Source organism: Piliocolobus tephrosceles, chromosome 8, assembly GCF_002776525.5.
Source record: "Piliocolobus tephrosceles isolate RC106 chromosome 8, ASM277652v3, whole genome shotgun sequence".
In the NCBI taxonomy this organism is placed as follows: domain Eukaryota; kingdom Metazoa; phylum Chordata; class Mammalia; order Primates; family Cercopithecidae; genus Piliocolobus; species Piliocolobus tephrosceles.
In genome coordinates this window covers 21875150-21896461 of record NC_045441.1, presented here as the reverse complement: position 1 = coordinate 21896461, position 21312 = coordinate 21875150, and the positions used below count along the sequence as shown (strand labels likewise).

Here is a 21312-nt window from a genome sequence, read left to right as displayed (position 1 = left end):
ATATTCCAGAATCCCAAAATACCCGAAATCAGAAACACTTCTGGTCCCAAGCAGTTTGAGTAAAGGATATTCAACCTGTGTAAGGTTGTGAGACATAGCAACAAAAGGCTATGTGATAAAGAAACAGGAGATGACATTGGGTAATTCATGGCTGAGGTGATGTTTGAAGGAGAAAAATCATGATTGCTCCAGTTTGAAAAACAGGGAAATACATTAAATTCTTTTTTTTTTTTTTTTTTTTTTTTTGAGACAGAGTCTCGCTCTGTCACCCAGGCTGGAATGCAGGGGCACCATATGGCTCACTGCAGCCTTGACCTGCTTGGCTCAAGTGGTCTTCCTACTTCACCCTCCCTGGTAGCTGGGACTACAGGCGCATGCCACCATGCCTCTCTTATTTTTGTTATTTTTTTGTAGAGATGGTTTGGCATATTGCCCAGGCTGGTCTCAAACTCCTGGTCTTTAAGCCATCCCATCTCTACATCCCAAAGTGCTGGGATTATAGTTATGAGCCACCGTGCCCAGCCCATTAAACTCTTAACATTATCAAAGGCTATACTCAAGATGATCTTGAATTCCCAAATTTGCAAACATGGAAATGTTTGTGTCAGGCATACATGACTTTGTCCTTTCAAATTGTGTTTGTCACGTTTCCTGTAGATTATCTGCATGCCACAAGTTAACCACGTTTTCAACTTTAATGAAAAGTTGTTCTCTTATCTAGTGAGCTACTTTTATGTTAGCTAGAAACAGCTCCTTCCTGAAACAGTTTTAGCTTTACAATTTTTTTTTCTCTTTCCTTTTGTTGTTAATTCATTTACCTAACAGATGGAGTCCCCTTTGAACTGGATACTTACATTTTAAATTTATTCACAAATGTTTTTCTGACTAAAAGCTATTAGTTATTTTTTCTTTCATTCATTTATTTATCTTAAGAAATGGGATCACGCTCTGTGAGCCAGGCTGGAGTGGAGTGGTGCAGTCATAGCTCACTGCAAGCTCAACCTCCTGGGCTCAAACCATCTTCCCACCTCAGCCTCCCGAGTAGCTGGGAGTACAGACATGTACCACCATGCCTGGCTAATTTTATTTTTAGAGACAGAGTCTTATGACTGGGCACGGTGGCTCACACTTGTAATCCCAGCACTTTGGGAGGCAAAGGTGGGCGGATCTTGAGGTCAGGAGTTCGAGAGCAGCCTGGCCAACATGGTGAAACCCTGTCTCTACTAAAAATACAAAAATTAGCCAGGCATGGTGGTACATGCCTGTAATCCCAGCTACTCAGGAGGCTGAGGTAGTAGAATGACTTACACCCAGGAGGCAGAGGTTACAGTGAGCCACAGAGCAAGACTCCATCTCGAAAAAAAACCAAAACAGAAAGTGTCTTGCTATGTTGCCCAGGCTCATTACATCTTTAGATACTTTTACTTTCTTCACCTCGGTTACCCGTACTAGCCATTGATTGGGGGGCAAGAGGTGGGCATTTATTCCTACAATATAGCAATTTTTTACAACCTGGCTAAGGTTCATAAGAGCTGGTTATATAAACCATGACAACTAGAGAAGGATGAAACCTTATTTTGAAATACAGGATCCCATATACTAGTATTTTACACCAGTGGTTCTCAAAGAGTGGTCCCAGACCATGGCATCAGCATTGAGCAGGAACTTGTTATATATGCAAGTTGTCTAGCCCTACCCCAGACAAACTATCAGAAACTTTGAGGTTGAGCCCAGCAGTCTGTTTTAACAAGCCCTCCAGGTGATTGTGATAGGTGCTAAAGCTTGAGAATCATTTAAGTAAATAATTCAAATTGTTGATCAAATTGTGGTCTTAAGACCACAGCAAAATGCAAATTTTATGTGTAACAAAACTTCCTGGTTACTTGCTCACAAATAATAGTTAGAATTGGGGCTGCCAGACAATTACTGTATAAAGAGAGTGATGAGAATGTAGAAAAATAGGTACTTTACTTTATTAAAGGCAGTATACCATTGGTTAAATGAATAATGTTGCATTTGTATAATAAAATACTGGGCAGCTATGAAAAAGAAATCTGTATGAGTTAACTTTTTTTTTGTTTTTTTTGAGACAGAGTCTCTCTGTCACCCAGGCTGGAGTACAGTGATACGATCTCAGCTCACTGCAACCTCTGTCTCCCAGCTTCAAGTGATATTCGTGCCTCAGCCACCCGACTAGTTGGGATTACAGGCACCTGCTACCACTCCCAGCTAATTTTGTATTTTTAGTAGAGACAAGGTTTCACCATGTTGGCCAAGCTGGTCTCAAACTCCTGACCTCAGGTGATCCACCTGCCTCAGCCTCCCAAAGTGCTTGGATTACAGGTGTGAGCCACTGTGCCGGGCTATGTTAACATTTTAAAAAGCTCAAGAAATGGTAACAAGGGGAAAGGTAAGTTGCAGAACAGTTGTGCTCCCAAAAGAAATACATACGTATATCCTTATGTCATTGGAAATTTAAGGCCGGGCGCGGTGGCTCAAGCCTGTAATCCCAGCACTTTGGGAGGCCGAGATGGGCGGATCACGAGGTCAGGAGATCGAGACCATCCTGGTTAACACGGTGAAACCCCGTCTCTACTAAAAAAAAATACAAAAAAACTAGCTGGGCGAGGTGGCGGGCGCCTGTAGTCCCAGCTAGTCGGGAGGCTGAGGCAGGAGAATGGCGTAAACCCGGGAGGCGGAGCTTGCAGTGAGCTGAGATCCGGCCACTGCACTCCAGCCTGGGCGACAGAGCGAGACTCCGTCTCCAAAAAAAAAAACACAAAAAAAGAAAAGCGGAAATTAAAAAAAAAAAAACTTTAGAAGCTGTTTCTAGTTTTACTAATGACTGGACTTGGGAGGATGAGACTGGGAAGGGAGACTTCAACTTTTTCATCCTTGAACTTTTTATATTGTTTGACATATAAGCATGTATTGCTTTTATATATTTTTAAAATTGTTTTTTTAAAAGCAACAAGTTTTTTTAAGTGTGTTGGGACCACATTGTAGAAACTCTCTATTAGTATAAGATATTTGCAGTTTATTTGCTAGAGAGTCTTTGGGTATGGTTTTTAAAATAAGTGATACCATCTGGAATGCGTTTTGATACAATTAAACTGATAACTGAGCACACACTAAATTAGTATTATTAGAATCTGGAGGTGGAGAGCAGGACTTAAAATAAGCCTGTATTAAAGATAATGAAGTATTAAACTGTTATAGGAGCCGTTTAAAAGAGGAAGACAGAAAAGAGATGGATTGCAGAGGTGAAATCTATAGGACTTTATATTTTTTGCACAGTGTTTTGGATTATCCTTAATTTTCATAGTACTTTGAATGCTCCCTGTGTATTTTATGTTAAATAGTTTCCATGTTTGCCTCTTTTGTTTGCTTTAAAGATAGTTCAGTTGACCTGGCGTGGTGGCTTTATAATCCCAGCACTTTGGGAGGCCGAGGCGGGCGAATCACGAGGTCAGGAGTTCGAGACCACCCTGACTAACATGGCGAAACCCCATCTCTACTAAAAATATAAAAATTAGCTGGGCGTGGTGGCGGATGCCTGTAATCCCAGCTACTCAGGAGGCTGAGGCAGGAGAATCACTTGAACCTGGGAAGCAGAGGTTGCAGGGAGCCAAGATTGCGCCATTGCACTCTAGCCTGCACGACAGAGCGAGACTCCGTCTCAAAAAAAATAAATAAATGAAAAATAAAAATAATAAAAATAAAAATAGTTCAGGCATCACATATTTCGAGTTATTAAAGTAGAGACAGAGATATAAAGAATCTTGGCCGGGCGCGGTGGCTCAAGCCTGTAATCCCAGCACTTTGGGAGGCCGAGACGGGCGGATCACAAGGTCAGGAGATCGAGACCATCCTGGCTAACCTGGTGAAACCCCATCTCTACTAAAAAATACAAAAAACTAGCCGGGCGAGGTGGCAGGCGCCTATAGTCCCAGCTACTCGGGAGGCTGAGGCAGGAGAATGGCGTGAACCCCGAAGGCGGAGCTTGCAGTGAGCTGAGATCCAGCCACTGCACTCCAGTTTGGGCGACAGAGGGAGACTCCATCTCAAAAAAAAGAATCTTAAGTCCTATTTTAGCCTTTATTCTCTTTTAAATTAGAGGTTGCAGTTTATATCTTCAGCCTAACAACTTACTTAACATGTAATGTCATTAAACCATACCTGATAGGTTTTTTCTCTCCTTAAAAACAGCAGTAGGGAAATCTATACAATTCCGTTTTTCCATCAGCAGGTGGCAGACTTCTCTGGCCATTGTGACACACTGCTATTCTATATCAAATTTATCTTTTTTGTGTTACATACTTTTATGTTAACTCTCAGAGTTGCTTAAACCATTAATCTATACAATTTAAACCAAGTATGACAACCTTCTGCCATTATAGACTTAAATGCCATTCTGTCATTTTTTTATATATGTTGTTTATTTTCCTCATTTTCAAGGTGCTGTTTTTACAAAGTAGTTTAGCAGTTCATTAAAGAGTTGCTTCATTTGTTTGCCAAGTTCCTTCTTGTAATTAGGTGGAAGTAGATAGCCAGTGCCTGCAAGATCCTTCCTGTCCCCATTCTGTCTTCTTTACTGCCTTGTCAGAAGGCATAGCCTTCTCCTTTACCTCATCTCCGATATCGTTAGTTACACAGTCTCCCCAGTGAAAAAGATCAGTTTTTCAGTTCATCTGGATTTCTCTGTCAAATGGTTAGGGTTCTAAGGGAGCAAGTTGCTAGATAAAATTTGATGAGACAGGAAAAAGTTGAGAACCCAAGCATTATATACAGCATAGCAAAATGTTGCAAAGTAGAAACTCACTGTAGTTGGCTTAAGAAAAAAGGAGGCGGGGCCGGGCGCGGTGGCTCAAGCCTGTAATCCCAGCACTTTGGGAGGCCAAGACGGGTGGATCATGAGGTCAGGAGATGGAGACCATCCTGGCTAACACTGTGAAACCCCGTCTCTACTAAAAAATACAAAAAACTAGCCGAGCGAGGTGGCGGGCGCCTGTAGTCCCAGCTACTCGGGAGGCTGAGGCAGGAGAAAGGCGTGAACCCGGGAGGCGGAGCTTGCAGTGAGCTGAGATCCGGCCACTGCACTCCAGCCCGGGCGACAGAGTGAGACTCCATCTCAAAAAAAAAAAAAAAAGGAGGCTTCGCTGGGACTAGAACTAGAAAGCAGTTAGAAACTGACTCCCATTTGGATTAATTTGGCACCGTGCTATCATTCCATAACTAGGGAAAAACTAAAATTTAGAGGTGTCTACTATGATCAAGTATACTCTACGCGTTTATTTAATCCTTAAAACAGTCTAGCTGTAGTTACTTTTCTAATTTTCTGTTAACACACTTAGGAACTAGCTAGTTAAGTAGCACAGTCAGCATTCAGTCTGATTTTTGTACTCTGAAGCTTTTGGATAGTTTCCCTGCTTGGGTACTTTAAGCAGGTGTACATTTGTTGCCAATTTTTATTTATTTATTTATTTTTTTTTTTTTCTTGAGACTGAGTCTCTCTCTCTTGCCCAGGCTAGAGTGCAGTGGCACAATCTCGGCTCACTGCAAGCTCCGTCTCCCGGGTTCATGCCAATCTCCTGCCTCAGCCTCCCGAATAGCTGGGACTACAGGTGCCTGCCACCACGCCTGGCTAATTTTTTTGTATTTTTAGTAGAGACGGGGTTTCACCATGTTAGCTAGGATGGTCTCGATCTCCTGACCTTGTGTTCCACCCACCTTGGCCTCCCAAAGTGCTGGGATTACAGGCGTGAGCCACTGTGCCCAGCCTGTCACCAATTTTTAAAATTTTAATGTCTTTCCAAGCTAGATAAATAGAATAAAAATTTTATTTTGTGTACAATATATACGTAAAAGAGATTTTGTCACATGTTCCTAATTTTGGTAAGATAGGGAACTGTAGTGTTCCATAATTTTTGTTCTGTAATTCTTTGTGTGTGGCTTATTTAGTAATGATATACAGTATCTTTTTCCTTTAACAAGTTATAGAATCTGTGGCTTGAACAGAAGACAATCTTGTAAGGGAATGGGGTGGTCTTTGAAAGTTTAATAGTTGGTAAATCCTTGGTTCAAATCTCAGCTCTGCCACATTTTAATGGTTTATCCTTGGAAAAGATACTAAACTTTTCTAAGCTTCAGTTGTCAGTTATCTAGAATGGGGATGATTCACCTAAATACTCTTATGCCTTGTTTACTTCAGGGTATTATATTAAGAATGTATTTTGTCTTTGTCAGGCAATGTTGCTGTAAGACCTAATAATAATAATTAATAAAGAATATGTTCTTAGTGTTTGTATTTTATTTCATTTGATGTTTTAAAATAATTATATTTTGAAGAATTCTAACAGTATACTATTCTAAGTGCCTTCCTGGGTTAAGATTGAAAAAGAGATGATATACATAAAGTTGTAAATAGTGCTTACCACATAGTAGTTATTCAATAAATATTGTCCTATCTTCTCCCTTCTGTTAATAAAGCTAATTTTGTCCAACTTACTTTTAGACACAATACTCTCTTAAAGTAGGTTTAATTATATAATGCATTAAACATTATCTCTAAATAACATTCCATTTGAGCCCTCAGATTTGGAGATAGTAGAATGTTTAGTTATGTCATACATCTTTCTTAAAGTTTAAAAAGATGGAATATGGGGAGATATCCAGCATTATGTCAAATTTTGAGCAACAATTTGTAACCTGAGCACTTAGCACTGTAGAAAACAGGGCCTGATCCGTGAATGCCTGCCATAATTGTTGGAGATGATTTAAGTGACCCGGGGGTCTTGGAAGCATTGCATATATAATTATTTAATTTTGAGCTACTGAGATTTAATTTGGCTAAAACTATACAAGAAACATAAGTTATTACAGATAATAAAGCTTTTTTTTTAAAGATAATAATGTTTTACTCACTTTTGAATCCCCTCTAGTACACTTATAGCAAACATAGATCATGTGATTCACTATAGATTTTATAAAAGTAACTTATGAGGTCCACATTCATGGGTTTCTAATCATGTGACCTAACTTTAAATTAATAATTGGACTCATGAGTACCTGAATTATGATCCAGACTTAAACTATTTGCCAGGCCGGGCAAGGTGGCTCATACTTGTAATCCCAGCACTTTAGGAGGTGGAGGCAGGAGGATCACTTGAGCCTAAGAGTTAGAGACCAGTCTGGGCAAAATAAGGGGACCTCATCTCTACTAAAAATCAAATATATCCAAAAAAAAAAGAAAGAAAACACACACACGAAAAAATCAAGTATATCAATACCATAAATGAAGACTCCATTTATGGTATTGTCTTATATCCTATTTTCTTGAACCTGACCTACCTATTGCAACATAAATGTCTTTTCCTCTAAAAGTTTATTTAAATACAGAATTTAATCCTATTTAAGAAAGTAAAAGACACACACACACACACACATCAAAGCCAGGTGTGGTGGCACATGCCTGTTTTTCCAGCTACTCCAGAGGCTGAGGCAGGAGGATCACTTGACCCCAGAAGGTTGAGGCTGGTAAGCTGAGATCATGCCACTGCACTCCAGTCCGGGTGATAGAGTGAGACCCTGTCTCAAATAAATAAATAATCTATCTATTTTATTTTGTATTGATTCTCTTTTTATATCATATACACGTTGATATAAAAGTGAATCTAGATGAGCAAAAGAAATCTATAATTTTCACCACCTTAAAAGACCCCTATTTTAGTAAATGTACTTCCTTTATTTTTCTATGTGTAATTATTAAGTATCATTTTTTTACCCAAATGAAGTCATTCTGTAATGTTTTAAATCAAGATTATTTACTTAATTTGTTTATAAATTTGTTTTCTTTTTTTTTTTTTTTGAGACAGAGTCTCACTCTGTCGCCCGGGCTGGAGTGCAGTGGCCGGATCTCAGCTCACTGCAAGCTCCGCCTTCCGGGTTCACGCCATTCTCCTGCCTCAGCCTCCCGAGTAGCTGGGACTACAGGCGCCCGCCACCTCGCCCGGCTAATTTTTTTTGTATTTTTTAGTAGAGACGAGGTTTCACCGGGTTAGCCAGGATGGTCTCGATCTCCTGACCTCGTGATCTGCCCGTCTTGGCCTCCCAAAGTGCTGGGATTACAGGCTTGAGCCACCGCGCCCGGCCTTGTTTATAAATTTATACTTATATTTTCATGACTATATTGTATTTATGCTATTATATCACCTGGGTATCATAACTATTTAAAAATTTCTTTAATTGATGTATAGTATTCAACTCTAGTTATCACCTGCCAGTCCTTCATATGATTTCAGATAATTTTGCTACTAGTTACTATTAATTCATGAATTTAAATCTCAAAATAGTTTTGTTTATTGTTCTCTTGCCTATTTATTTAATGTGTTTATGTGGCACAGTAAGAAGGGAGGGTAGTAAGTTAAATCTTACTTTTTACTCCTCATTTAGATGTAGTCAGTATACTGCACCAGTAATAAAAGCTTAAATTGTATTACCTTTTTGCCTTTTTTTTTTTATTATTATACTTTAAGTTCTAGGGTACATGTGCACAACGTGCAGGTTTGTTACATATGTATACATGTGCCATGTTGGTGTGCTGCACCCATTAACTCGTCTTTTACATTAGGTATATCTCCTAATGCTATCCCTTCCACCTCCCTGCCCCCCCACAATAGGACCCGGTGTGTGATGTTCCCCTTCCTGTGTCCAGGTGATCTCATTGTTCAATTCCCACCTATGAGTGAGAACATGCAGTATTTGGTTTTCTGTTCTTGCGATAGTTTGCTGAGAATGATGGTTTCCAGCTGTATCCATGTCCCTACAGAGGACACAAATTCATCCTTTTTTATAGCTGCATAGTATTCCATGGTGTATATGTGCCACATTTTCTTAATCCAATCTGTCATTGATGGACATTTGGGTTGATTCCAAGTCTTTGCTATTGTGAATGGTGCCACAATAAACATACGTGTGCATGTGTCTTTATAGCAGCATGACTTATAATCCTTTGGGTATATCCCCAGTAATGGGATGGCTGGGTCAAATGGTATTTCTAGTTCTAGATCTTTGAGGATTCGCCACACTGTTTTCCACAATGGTTGAACTAGTTTATGACTTGTAACAAAATAGTGATTTTAAACAATATTGTTTGTTTCTTTTTAAGGGCAAGAATACCAATTGTGAGGTGTAGAAGGAGTCCAGAATTAAAACAAAAAGCTTTTCATCTTGTTTCATTTCAATCATAGAGATTCAGCTATAATAAAAAAAACATTCGGGAGGCCGAGGTGAGAAGATCGCTTGAGCACAGGAGTTCAAGACCAGCCTACTATGCCTCATAGCAAGACCCTGACTCTTAAAAAAACAAAAAAGAAGCCGGGTGTGGCAGGGTGCTCCTGTGGTCCCAGCTACTCCAGAGGCTGAGGCAGGAGAATTGTTTGAACCCAGGAGGCAGAGGTTGCAGTGAGCCGAGATTGCACCACTGCACTCTAGCCTGGGCGACAGAACAAGACTCCATCTCTAAAATAAATTAAAAAAAAAAAAAGTCAGTGCTAAGCATCTTGAAATATTCAAACATACGGCATTTGAAAGGAGAGACAGGAAAAACTCCCTTCATTTATGTTATTGTCTTACATCCTATTTTCTTGAACCTGACCTACCTATTGTAACATAAATTATTTCCGCTAAAAGTTTAAAACAAAATTTAATGCTTTTTAAGTAAGAAAATAAAAAAGATATAGTTCATGTTCAACAATTTTACTTGAGTTTTTGGAAATTAAGTTACTTGATCTGGATTTTTGCAATTTTTTTTTTTTTTAAGACAGCCTCCCCCTGTCACACAGGCTGGAGTGCAGTGGCATTGATTGCTTTGCAGCCTCTGCCTCCTGGGGTGAAGTGATCCTCCCACCTCAGCCTCCTGAATAGTTGGGGCTACAGGCACATGCCACCACACTTGGCTAATTTTTTAACATTTTTCATGGAGACTGGGTCTCCCTATGTTGCCCAGGGTGGTCTCAAACTCCTGGGCTCAAGCAATCCTCCTGCCTTGACTTCCCAAGGTGCTGGGATTACAGATGTGAGCCACAGCCCACGGCCTAGATTTTTGCAAAGTTTAAGAAATGCATTGAGATGGGAACCATAGGTTCTCCTCAGTTTGCATATACATATGTCTGTAAATTCATAAGGCTGCAATCACTCTCACTCACAGTCATCTACTAGGATAAGTTTTTGCAGTGGTCTTAAATGATAAAAAACATGAGGCTGGGCGTACTGGCCTAGCGCCTATAGTCCTTGGGAGGTTGAGGTGGAAGGATCACTTGAGCCCAAGAGTTCCAAGCTTTAGTATGCTGTGCCAATCAAGTGTCTGCACTAAGTTCGGCATCAATATAGAAACTTCCTGGGAGCGGGGGACCACCAGGTTGCCTGAGGAGGGGTGAACTAGCCCTGGTTGGAAACAGAACAGGTCCAAACTCCTAAGCGGATCAGTAGTGAGGTCCCGCCTGTGAATACCCACTGTACTACAGCATGGGCAACATAATGAGACCCAGTCTCTCTGTTTTTTTTTAAAGAAAACTAAAAAAAAAAAAAATGAGGGCCGGATGCAGTGGCTCACGCCTGTAATCCTAGCACTTTGGGAGGCCAGGGTGGGTGGATCATGAGGTCAGGAGATGGAGACCAGCCTGGACAACATGGTGAAACCCCATCTCTACTAAAAATACAAAAATTAGCCAGGTGTGGTGGCGCACACCTGTAGTCCTAGCTACTCGGGAGGCTGAGGCAGAAGAATCGCTTGAACTCGGGAGGCAGAGGTTGCAGTGAGCTGAGATCGTGCCACTGCACTCCAGCATGGATGACAGAGTGAGACTCTGTCTCAAAAAAAAAAAACAAAGAAAATTTTCATTTGCTATTCATTTTCAAAAAATATAGTAAATGATTGTTTCATCTCTGTTTTCTGCTCCTTATACATTTTAAACCATATTCATGTAAACATTTATAGTACCTTGTTTCAGTTCTATTTTGAACAGTCATCATATTGAAGTCAGTTCACTGTTGTCTTCAGGGAAGGAGAAGTTCACATACCTAGACTGATGTTTTGCATGTTTGAAAAAATCATCTTTCTATTTACATCATGCAGCAATTAGCAGGAACAAGTTTCGCAAGAGGCAGTATAGAGACTATTGCATCTCATCTTCTAAATTGTCTTCCTTATATGGTGGCTTCATTGTTTTGTTTGGAATAACTTCCTAGGGTGTCATCCGATTTAAGTTTAAAAATACATTCCTTGTTGGAAAGGTAATTGGATTATAGTAGCACAACTATAAGTTAGTAGGTAAGTCTAGATTGTATTGTTGAGAAATAACAATACTTGCTACAGGTTTTATGCGGGATTATGATGTGATTTCTTTTACATGAAACTTTTAATTAATGCAGTACCTTTATTTACTTCCCTGTCCCAATGTTAAAGATAAATAAGTTATTAAAGCTTAAATTCATATATTTGGTTTTCTGTGGGCTTTTTGTTTTTTCATTATTTGGAATTTCTGAGAAATCTTCTGATGACAAAATATGAAGTGATAATTTTTAGTTTTTCCAGTTGATTGAATAATTGACTATCTAAAAAGCTCTTAAGTAGTTACTCAGAAATATCCCTTTTTCTATTGATAAAGACATCCAGTTTCAGTGTTAAAAGAGGAGGGAAAAAAATCTTCCAAAGATGTGAATTCTGTACAAGTGCTGTGCTCTTTGGCATATGAATTTCAGATCCAGAGTTTGCCACTAGAAGTGATAGGAGTGATTTCTGTTTCTATGTCAATGAGTAAAGAAACTCCAAGGCAACAGGGCCCAGTTATTGTGTACAGAGGTGAAAGTCCACTGTGCAGTTAAAGAACCTGTCTTTACAACTTTGTACTTCCACATCCTTTCTATCCATTCTCTAAAAAATAAAATAAAATAAAAAAGTTAAGTGCCCTGGAGCTGTTAGAAACAAAATTCAGTATCTTTGATTCAGTGCATTGCTTGTGTGCTTGTTCCTTTCTTGTGGCATATTTTTTAAACATTCTTACTCATCCGTAGACTTCTCAAGCCCTCTCATGTTATGTGTTGCCCAGAGACAGCCTGATATAGTTTGGTCCAAAAAGTTTCCCATACAAAATTAGCTGGACATGGTGGCGCATGCCTGTAATCCCAGCTACTGGGGAAGGCTGAGGCATGAGAATCTCTTGAACCCAGGAGGGGGAGGTTGCGGTGTGCCCAGATCGCGTCATTGTACTCCAGCCTGGGCAACAAGAGTGAAACTCTGTCTCAAAAAAAAGAAAAACAAAAAAAGTGTCCCAACTCTTGTACATTAAGTCACATAAGTAGTGTCTTAACTTCTCCTGACTTCAGATTCTTTATAAAAAGGGAGAAGTACTGTTTTTCTCTTAAAATTATACCAGTTGAATTACAATGTATATAAAGGGCCATCGCATGCTTCTGGGACTTTGACAAAGCAAGAAAGTGCTTGATACATGTTAGTCCCTCTTCCAGGGACACCCCACCAGTCCCACTCTCTCACTCCCACCCCACTCCTACCACGTACACACACACTGGGTGGAATTAAAAAGATAAAGTCTGTTATAGGCAGGAAGCAACATCCATATTCCCCCTCTTCCCTGTTCTTAGAATCAGGCTAGCAGGACAGGCACACACACCAGCAGAGCCCAAGCCACCTACCCTTAGAGACCAATACTCCTTTTGATAGGATACCAGCCAGCTTTCTTTTCATGCCATGAAGTGTTTTGTTTTGGAGCCCACTAAGCTGGCTAGATTCCTTGCTTCTGTGTCTCTGTTAGAAACATTGTTTCAAACAATCCAACTATATGATGTTGACTGGGTTTTTAGCTTTCTTTTCTGATTATGGACACCATAGGTGCTACTCCTATGATGTTTTTTAACACGCTATTTAAATTTCCCAAGGAGCACATTTATTTTCTAAAACTCAGGTTGTAAAAATGGCCCCTTAATGTCATTGCAAATACTGTCTTATGTATTCTATTTTAAACTTTCCTATACTTGTATAAAGACTTTTCCTCCTCAAATTGGTCTCTTGCTGTAGATATAACCTTTTTCAATCAATAGTAGACCATATGTCTGTAAATACTCAGCTCATGGAGCAGTACTGTGCAGTGATCTGAAACATGGATTCTGAAGTTAGAGAGAACTGAGTTTGAATCCATTTCTGCCACTTGTCAAGTATAAGGCTTAATTTGCTCACCAGTAAATTGAGAATAATACTAGCACATACCTTCTAAGGTTGTTTATAAGTATTATATGAGACAAGGAATATCAAGTGCTTAGAGACATCTGGCACATTGTAAACACAATACATTTTAACTATTCATAATAATTTTTAAGAGCAGTATAATTTTATATTTTATGTATATATCACAGTTTATTCACCTCTTCTGTATTGGTGAACATTTAAATATCAGCCATGTAGGTTGTTTCCAGTGTCCCAGAATTATAAAACAAATTTGCAGTATACGTCCTGGCAGCTAAAGTTTTGTGTACCTCCTAATTTCTTCAGGAAAAATTTCTAGACACAAAATTGGTATGTCAAAGGGAATGTATATTTCTAATGCTTTTAATAGTATTTCTAAATTGCACTCCAAAAAGATTGTAGAACTATCATTTCAATATTCTTTTTTTTTTCTTTTTTTTTTTTTTTTTTTTTTTTGAGTCAGAGTCTTACTCTGTCACCCAGGCTGGAATGTGGTGGCGTGATCTCGGCTCACTGCAAGCTCCACCTTTCGGGTTCACACCATTCTCCTGCCTCAGCCTCCCGAGTAGCTGGGACTACAGGTGCCCACCACCACATCCGGCTAATTTTTTAAAATATATTTTTAGTAGAGATGGGGTTTCACCGTGTTAGCCAGGATGGTCTCGATCTCCTGACCTGGTGATCCACTAGCCTTGGCCTCCCGAAGTGCTGGGATTACAGGCATGAGCCACCACGCCTGGCCCATTTCAATATTCTTGGTTGTTGAAAGTGATCTGTGAATCATCTTTCAAAGTGATGTATTTCAAATTCTTACCATTGTTAACTATAGCAATATTAAAGGACATTTAAGTCATCATTTTCGTATATAATACAGAAATATTTTAGAAATGGAGCCCTTTTGTGGCCCTTGAGTCTTCATTACTGATTAGAAATAATAGGCTGTTCTCTTAGAGGAGTGTTTCATTATGAATTTTATTATTTTATTAAAATAAGATAGCAGTGTCAAAGGTTTCACGTTTGGTAGATACAGATTTGGATAGTTTTGTTTTTTGGTTTTCCGTTTTGGGGTTTTTGTTTTGCTTTATTTCATTTGTTTTTTTTGAAACGGAGTTTTGCTCTTGTTGCCTGGGCTGGAGTGCAATGGCACGATCTCAGCTCACTGCAACCTCTGCCTTCTGGGTTCAAGTGATTCTTCTGCCCCGAGAAGCTGGGATTACAGGCGCTGGCCACCAGGTCTGGCTAATTTTTTGTATTTTTAGCAGAGATGGAGTTTCATCATGTTGGCCAGGTTGGTCTCGAACTCCTGACCTCAGGTGATCCACCCACTTCGGCCTTCGAAAGTGTAGGGATTACAGGCATGAGCCACTGCACCCAGCCTGGATAGCTTTTTAACACCAATTTTAACAGCAATTTAAAATTTTTTTCATGTTGTTTTTAATAGAGAACGATACTTCACAAAATTTGATTACTGAAATATTACCTAGATTACATTTCTCTGAGGGCAGTAGAGAAAAAGCTGATAATAAAAATTTATTTACGTAAGTGTAGTGTAGCCATGTTCCTAATGATAAAGTTTCCCCACAGCCCATGGCATAACTTATCTATAAGGTCCTGACACATGGTATTAGCATATTGCCACCCTACTACTCGGGTTAAAAGCAAGACTAGTTCTCTTTTAAAAAATAAAAATAAAAATATTTTCTTCACGACAATTGGACTGCTCTTATTTCTAACAGGAAGGAACTTTTGCCCAAATTTTTTTAAAATAGAAATTAATTTTTATTTTCAGATTTTGTGGCTGGTCTCATTAAAAGTATAGGAAAATATAAAAATTACTTTAAATCCCACTGCCCTTTGCTAAAGACTATTAACAGTCTTTTGACCACATTTGCATATATCTTGTCTTTTTGTTTATGGACTTTAAGTGAGCTAATCTTTTTTTTAATGGTGGTAAAATATATAATATAAACAGTACCATTTAAACAATTTTTAAGCATTTAATTTGGTGGCATTAAGTACATCTACACTGCTGTGTAACCATAACCACTGTCCACTCCAGAACTCTTTTCATCTGCTAAAACTGAAACTCTATCCTTTGAGCAATAATTCCCCATCCTCCTCCTCCAGCCCTGGCAACAGCAACCTAATCTTTTTAACTTTGTATTAAAATAGAATATACAGAAAAGTTCACATATCAGAAGTACACTGACAAACCACTGACAAACCATGAGGAAGGGAATGTTTTTAAGTGTTAGTGTAGAGGTTCCTCTTTTCTTTCCAGAGCCAGTTACCAGTTCTAATAGTAGAGATTTACCTTCTCTTTAATCATCACATAACTTCAATTGATAATGTTATGTAGATTGACTGGTGACTAGCTCAGAGTTAGCGAGGCTGTAACCAAGAGCATATATAAAGTACTGTGCAGCAGTGCGTCACAAGGTTTTTGCATAGGGCTTAGTCAAAGCTTTTGGAACCGCCCTCATTTGCACCTTGTGCTATATTAGTACTTCTCAGACAGGAAGAATTTTCTTTTGCTGGTGTGCCTCATCCGGTTACCTTCAGGGTAAGTGTGTACGGTTCATGTAAATGAGTTTCTCTTGTCTAACTTTTTGTGATTCTTATTTGATTCTGTATCTTACTGAAATTTTGGGCATTTTAAAATACAAACTTAGGAAATAAAAGAATGATCCAGTATAATGCAAAACTTATTTATAATTTGTGAAGAAGTGAATGTGCAAAACTTTGAAGAGTCTTAGGTCTCAGAAATTACATTTTATATGTTCTAATTTTAAGAGCTTCTTGTTTTACATGTAGATGTTAAGAAAAAACAAAGTACCTTCAGAAGTCTCTTTCCAAAGTACCTTCAGAAACTCTTTCCAGGTTGAGGGGAAACACTCTAAGATTCCATTGTGTTGTTCATTCAGTCGCTATGTGACTCAGTTTTACTGACAGCCACAAGCTTTGTGTTACTAGGATTAGGAAACGTTTATTATGGGTAGTAATAAAGATTATCGATTTTTATTTTGTGCACGTGAGCTTTACCCAGGATTTTATAGAATGGGATTATCACTGGTATGTTTTATGAATTGATAAAAGTTAGATTACAGATTTATAACAAATTATATATTGAAAATTAAGATTCAAAAATTTATATTATAGTAAAAGCCTAGAATATTATGGCTAAGTTATATTTAAATAATTTAATTCTCTACATTTTATAGTTTTTTTTTTTTTCCTTAAGTCAGAGAAGTTAGATCATGCTGCAGATCGTTTCTTAAAGCAGTTTGCTTAGTTTTTATTGGCAGCCTGCATCCAAGCCCAGCATCTCTGGGTATTGCTTGTCACCTATGCTGTTGTTCTAGGACAAATTCAAGGACAGAAGAACTCAGTGCCTTAAGGGTTGTCAGTATAAATTACTTAGTTTCCATGTGCTGTGTGTGTGGTTTACTTATCTTGAAAAAATACTATTAGATATTAGAGGCAGTGAGCGTGGGAAGGATAGAGGAATAAATTCTAAACACTGAAATTATTTATTTGCATAAATGTCTATAGAATTCTGACTCTGTAGCTGCTTTACCATTTAGGGAAATTGGTTTAAATTGCCCATTTTTAAATAACTAGCTTTTGAAATCTGTTTTTTCCTCTTTCCTCCTATATCCTCTTCTACCCCTCCCACTCTGCTATTTAGTTTCATTTTTGTTTTATGCCTGTATCGAGAAAGTTTCACTTTGCAGCTTGTGTGTTTCTTTTTCCCCACCGCTGAGTTGAAAATCTAATTAGAGAAAATTATTTAAATGCCCCCCAAAATTATTACAACCATACAGAAAGGATGAACTTACAGTTTGATTTTGCATGTGCTAATCACCCTAAGAAACATAAAGAAAAAAAAAAAACCCAAGCTTAAGAAAGTCAAATAGTACAGGTTACTGAAAAAGTATAGGAAAAATGGATTCACCATGGATGTTTGGTACTGTTGCTGATACTGTGTCCATATTATAGTAATATATGCCTCTTCTTATGTAAGTAATATACAGTTTAGCATTCACAATATTCTTTCCTTATCAATGTAGTTTACATGTTTCTGCGAGTATCATAATTAAAGCAGTCACAATTTTTAAAGCTATATTCATGAATTTAATCATTTTCACTTTCCTGTAAGACAGAGTCAAGTAGACCTTTAAAAGTAATCAGTTTGCATTCAGATACTTTAAGACTTGCTTTAAATCAGGTAATTTTTTTCATGTAGACATACCAGTCAATTTTCATTAATTGACTTGTAAACTATCGTCAGAATGAAATACCATGATAAAGTTTTCAGTTGTCAAGTTTGTGTTAAGTGAAGTTCTTACCTCTTGCTTCAGTCTTTAGCCTTGTCCTACATATTCCTTGTAAAGAACTCTGCTATAGTAGAGACCTTAATCTCATACAAAAAGCACACACAGTAATTATTTTCCAGTTTCCACATTTTCCAGTTCACACTTAAAGACTCTGCAGACTTAAAATGTTAAAACTTCCTTTGAAGAGAGTTCATAGTTCAAGGGCAGTATTTTCTATTTTTGAACACGTCTTCTACACTTGATGTGTTTTTTCCAGCAACTCTTCTCTTGAAGCATCTGCAGCAGATGACCATTGGCAAAGTAAGCCAGAACTTTATATACCAGGTATAGGTTTACAAGCCTATTAGTTTAAAAATACTCTGCCCTAATTTTCCGTGTCTTCCTTAGAATAGTGCCAGAATGCTGACATTTTACACCTGAGTCTTTACACTTTTTAAATGATATAGACCTTACAGCAATTTTTGTATAAGGACTGCTGTATCACTTTATATGTGATTATCTTTGAACAAAGATAAATTCGGATCAGATTGCTAGTGAGGACTGGGAAGAATGAAAGCTCTTCAGTTTAAATTTGCATAGTATTCATGAATTACTGGTATACTTACCAAAAAAAACAAAAAGGTCCTAAAGTTGGCCATCAAATTTCTTATCACTCTTTGTTTTTATTTGATGAGATGATGAGAAAGATGATCATTCTTTTACCAACTTATACTGACTTTTTTCCCCTGTAAACTCAAAATGTATGTTCCAAAAATAGCCATACCTCAGAGATAGAGACTAGAGAGGGCTTCTACTACCTGAATGTGTAACGAAAGGATCTTAGATTCCTAGATATTAAAATGTGTTTAATTCTTCACTGCGTGAATTGTTTGCCCTTGAGTTTTTCAAATGTTTCACAGATCATGCGGTATTTTTATAAACTCTGCAGTACTTTTCCACAGTCTCCACACTCTTCCTTTTTTTCAAGCTAATGAGATGGTTTTATTTAAATAGTGCTCTTTGAAAAATCTAAACCACTTTTCACATATTAAACATCAAAGAAAAGCTGTAAGCATTTAATAATTAGGCTTTGATTGCTATGAATGAAGAAATAGACTTGCATACAGCTTCTATAATACCTTGTTTGTTAGAAATCTGGATGACTATGAAAGAAAAAAGTTAGACCAAGGAAAGTCTACTTAAACTTGACTACAATCATCTAAGCTAAAGACTACTAATCCCCAAACTACCATTATATTTTGAGTGTGGTGATCAAATGTTTTCTGAGTTATATACTGTATGTGTGTATGTATATTTATGTGTGTGTGTATATATATATCTGTGTATATATGTATAAAGATATATACATCTTTATATCGATATATATACACACACTCATATGCAGATACATTCTTTTTCAGATGTGAAAAATTGCAAGTTATCTTACTATTTGGAAATCATGTTTACTTAATTCTAAGATGCCATCAATTATGAGACTATCAACTTACTAGCAGGCTTTCTGAGAGAGGAAGAAAAAGACATTTTGTAATTTCATGGACTTAAAATGGAAGGGGGTAGGGACCAAATTTTAGAATTTGAGAAAATTTGATGTATCTGCTATAACACCTTTTAATTATAAAGAACACAGATCTAATGTCCAATTTACATTACTAGAGTTTAAGAAAAAGTCAGATATTTTCTCCCCTTCAACTAAGTTGCCATTTTTAAATAGTGCTTTAATTATAAAATTTTACTTATCTGATATAAAGTAAAAGTAAAGTCATTATGGAACAAAAATAGATTAGTAATTTTCCCTGAGTTTTATACTACCAACACAGCAACAACAAAAAACCTTAGAATAATGATGAGGGATGTTTTAAAAACTGGTTCCTTTTGTTTGATGAACAGATATATTTAAACTTCACCCAGAGCCTAAAAGTTTCATTCAGTTAATAAACACTGTCACATACCTATTTTGTGCTAGACACAATGCTCAATTCAAATGCAGCTCATATCTTAGTCATATCATATTTAAAAATTAAAGATTTAGGCCAGGCACAGTGGCTCACACCTGTAATCCCAGCAGTTTGGGAGGCCAAGGCAGGCGGATCACGAGGTCAGGAGATCAAGGCCATCCTGGCCAGCATGGTGAAACCCCATCTCTACTAAAAATGCAAAAATTAGCCGGACATGGCAGCATGTGCCTGTAGTCCCACCTACTTGGGAGGCTGAGGCAGCAGAATCATTTGAACCTGGGAGTCGGAGGTTGCAGTGAGCCGAGATCATGCCACTGCACTCCAGCTTGACAACAGAGCAAGACTCCATCTCAAAAAAAAAAAAAAAAAATTAAAGATTTTAATATAAGAAAATTGAAGGAAAAATTGGACTTTTGTGTTATGTCTTCCCTTACTTTGTTCTGTCTGTATATTCCTATATTGATTCAGCAGTAGCAATGCATAATTTTCCCTCAAACTTCATCCTTACATGTAGAGAAAGTGTTGATAAAATATTCTTGCAGTGAAGTGCTCTTTCCAATATGTACTTCATTTTCACTGTTTATTCAGTTTTCTTAATACCATATAAGTTATTGTAGGAGAGCTTCAGATTCTCCATACAAAATGTTTAATCCAAAACTATGCTGGATAGAGTAAAACCCTTGCTGAGCTTCTTAGAAAAAAAAAAAAAAAAGATGCTTTATATGTCAAATATAGGCTATGTTAAATCATAACAAAGCCTTTTGCCTCATTGCACTCCCGAAAGTAAGATGGGTCACCAGCAGCCTTACTGGAGCCACCCACAGAAGTTGGGCCAGGGTTCTCGCTCTTGTCACATCTGCCCAAACCAGCATAGTCTGATCCGGAAACACAGCCTCTATATGTGCTGTCAGTGTTTCCGTCAGTACGCAAAGGACGTAGGTTTCATTGAGTTGGACTAAGTGATCTTCCTTGAATGGATTATCCAGGGCATCCACCCAATGAAAGAAACCATGTTACTTCTTTGTACGTAAAATAAACATTTTTAAAAAACAAAATAAGTCATACCAAAAATACCACCTTAGTATATTATTAGCATAACAGGAAGAACCTGAAATTTATGTATGTCACGTGTACTTTTTTTTTTTCTCTTTTGCTGTGACATCACCTGGGAAAATCCAGAAGATTGGATAACCAAGAAATGACTAATCAAGAGTCTGCTGTACATGTGAAAATGGTGGGTATTTGCCTATTTCCAGTTCCATTTATTAATGGTAAATCTTCACCACTTTTACCTCTGTCTCTAACATAATTATGGGACTTAAATTTTATACAACTCTTTTTTCGCAGTGCATCACAAAATAAACCTCAAATACTTATTGAATTGAATTTCAAATTATCTTTAAAATGTTTTTGCTTGAAATCTAATGCATATTATTGTGCTTCTCAGAATATAAAATGTTTCCCCATTCCTTTTTATGCTAAATTTTCTTTGCTCAGGAATAACACACTTAAATCATACAATGTGAAATACATTATTGTAGGCTTCCTAATTTAAATGACAAGCATTCAGAAATTTTTTAAATACTTCTTGCATGACAATAGAGTTGCATTATATATATTAGGATGAGACAGGAAATGTTCAGGCTTTGGAGTCAGAACTGGCTTCATATCTTAACTCATTCTGGCTAGGCGCCTGTAATCCCAGCACTTTGGGAGGCCAAGGTGGGCAGATCACGAGGTCGGGAGATCAAGACCGTCCTGG

The 21312-nt window shown here is 37.7% G+C and overlaps 1 protein-coding gene and 1 pseudogene across 5 annotated transcripts in view; both read left to right on the top strand.

Annotated features, from left to right (window-relative positions):
- Positions 1 to 21312, top strand: part of NT5C3A (5'-nucleotidase, cytosolic IIIA) — a 50943-nt gene that overhangs the window by 8619 nt on the left and 21012 nt on the right. For 2 of the 5 annotated variants that reach the window (XM_023188407.1, XM_023188403.1), the window contains exons 1-2: positions 15137 to 15821; positions 20730 to 20784. The exons of 2 other annotated variants lie outside the window; for them this stretch is intronic. In XM_023188407.1, coding sequence (XP_023044175.1) covers positions 20749 to 20784 — 36 coding nt within the window. In that variant the 5' untranslated portion in view covers positions 15137 to 15821; positions 20730 to 20748. Of the gene's footprint in view, positions 1 to 15136; positions 15822 to 20729; positions 20785 to 21312 lie in introns of those variants that run through there. One more of the 5 variants, XM_023188404.1, reaches the window with a different exon arrangement.
- LOC111523633 lies at positions 19845 to 20696 on the top strand (annotated as a pseudogene).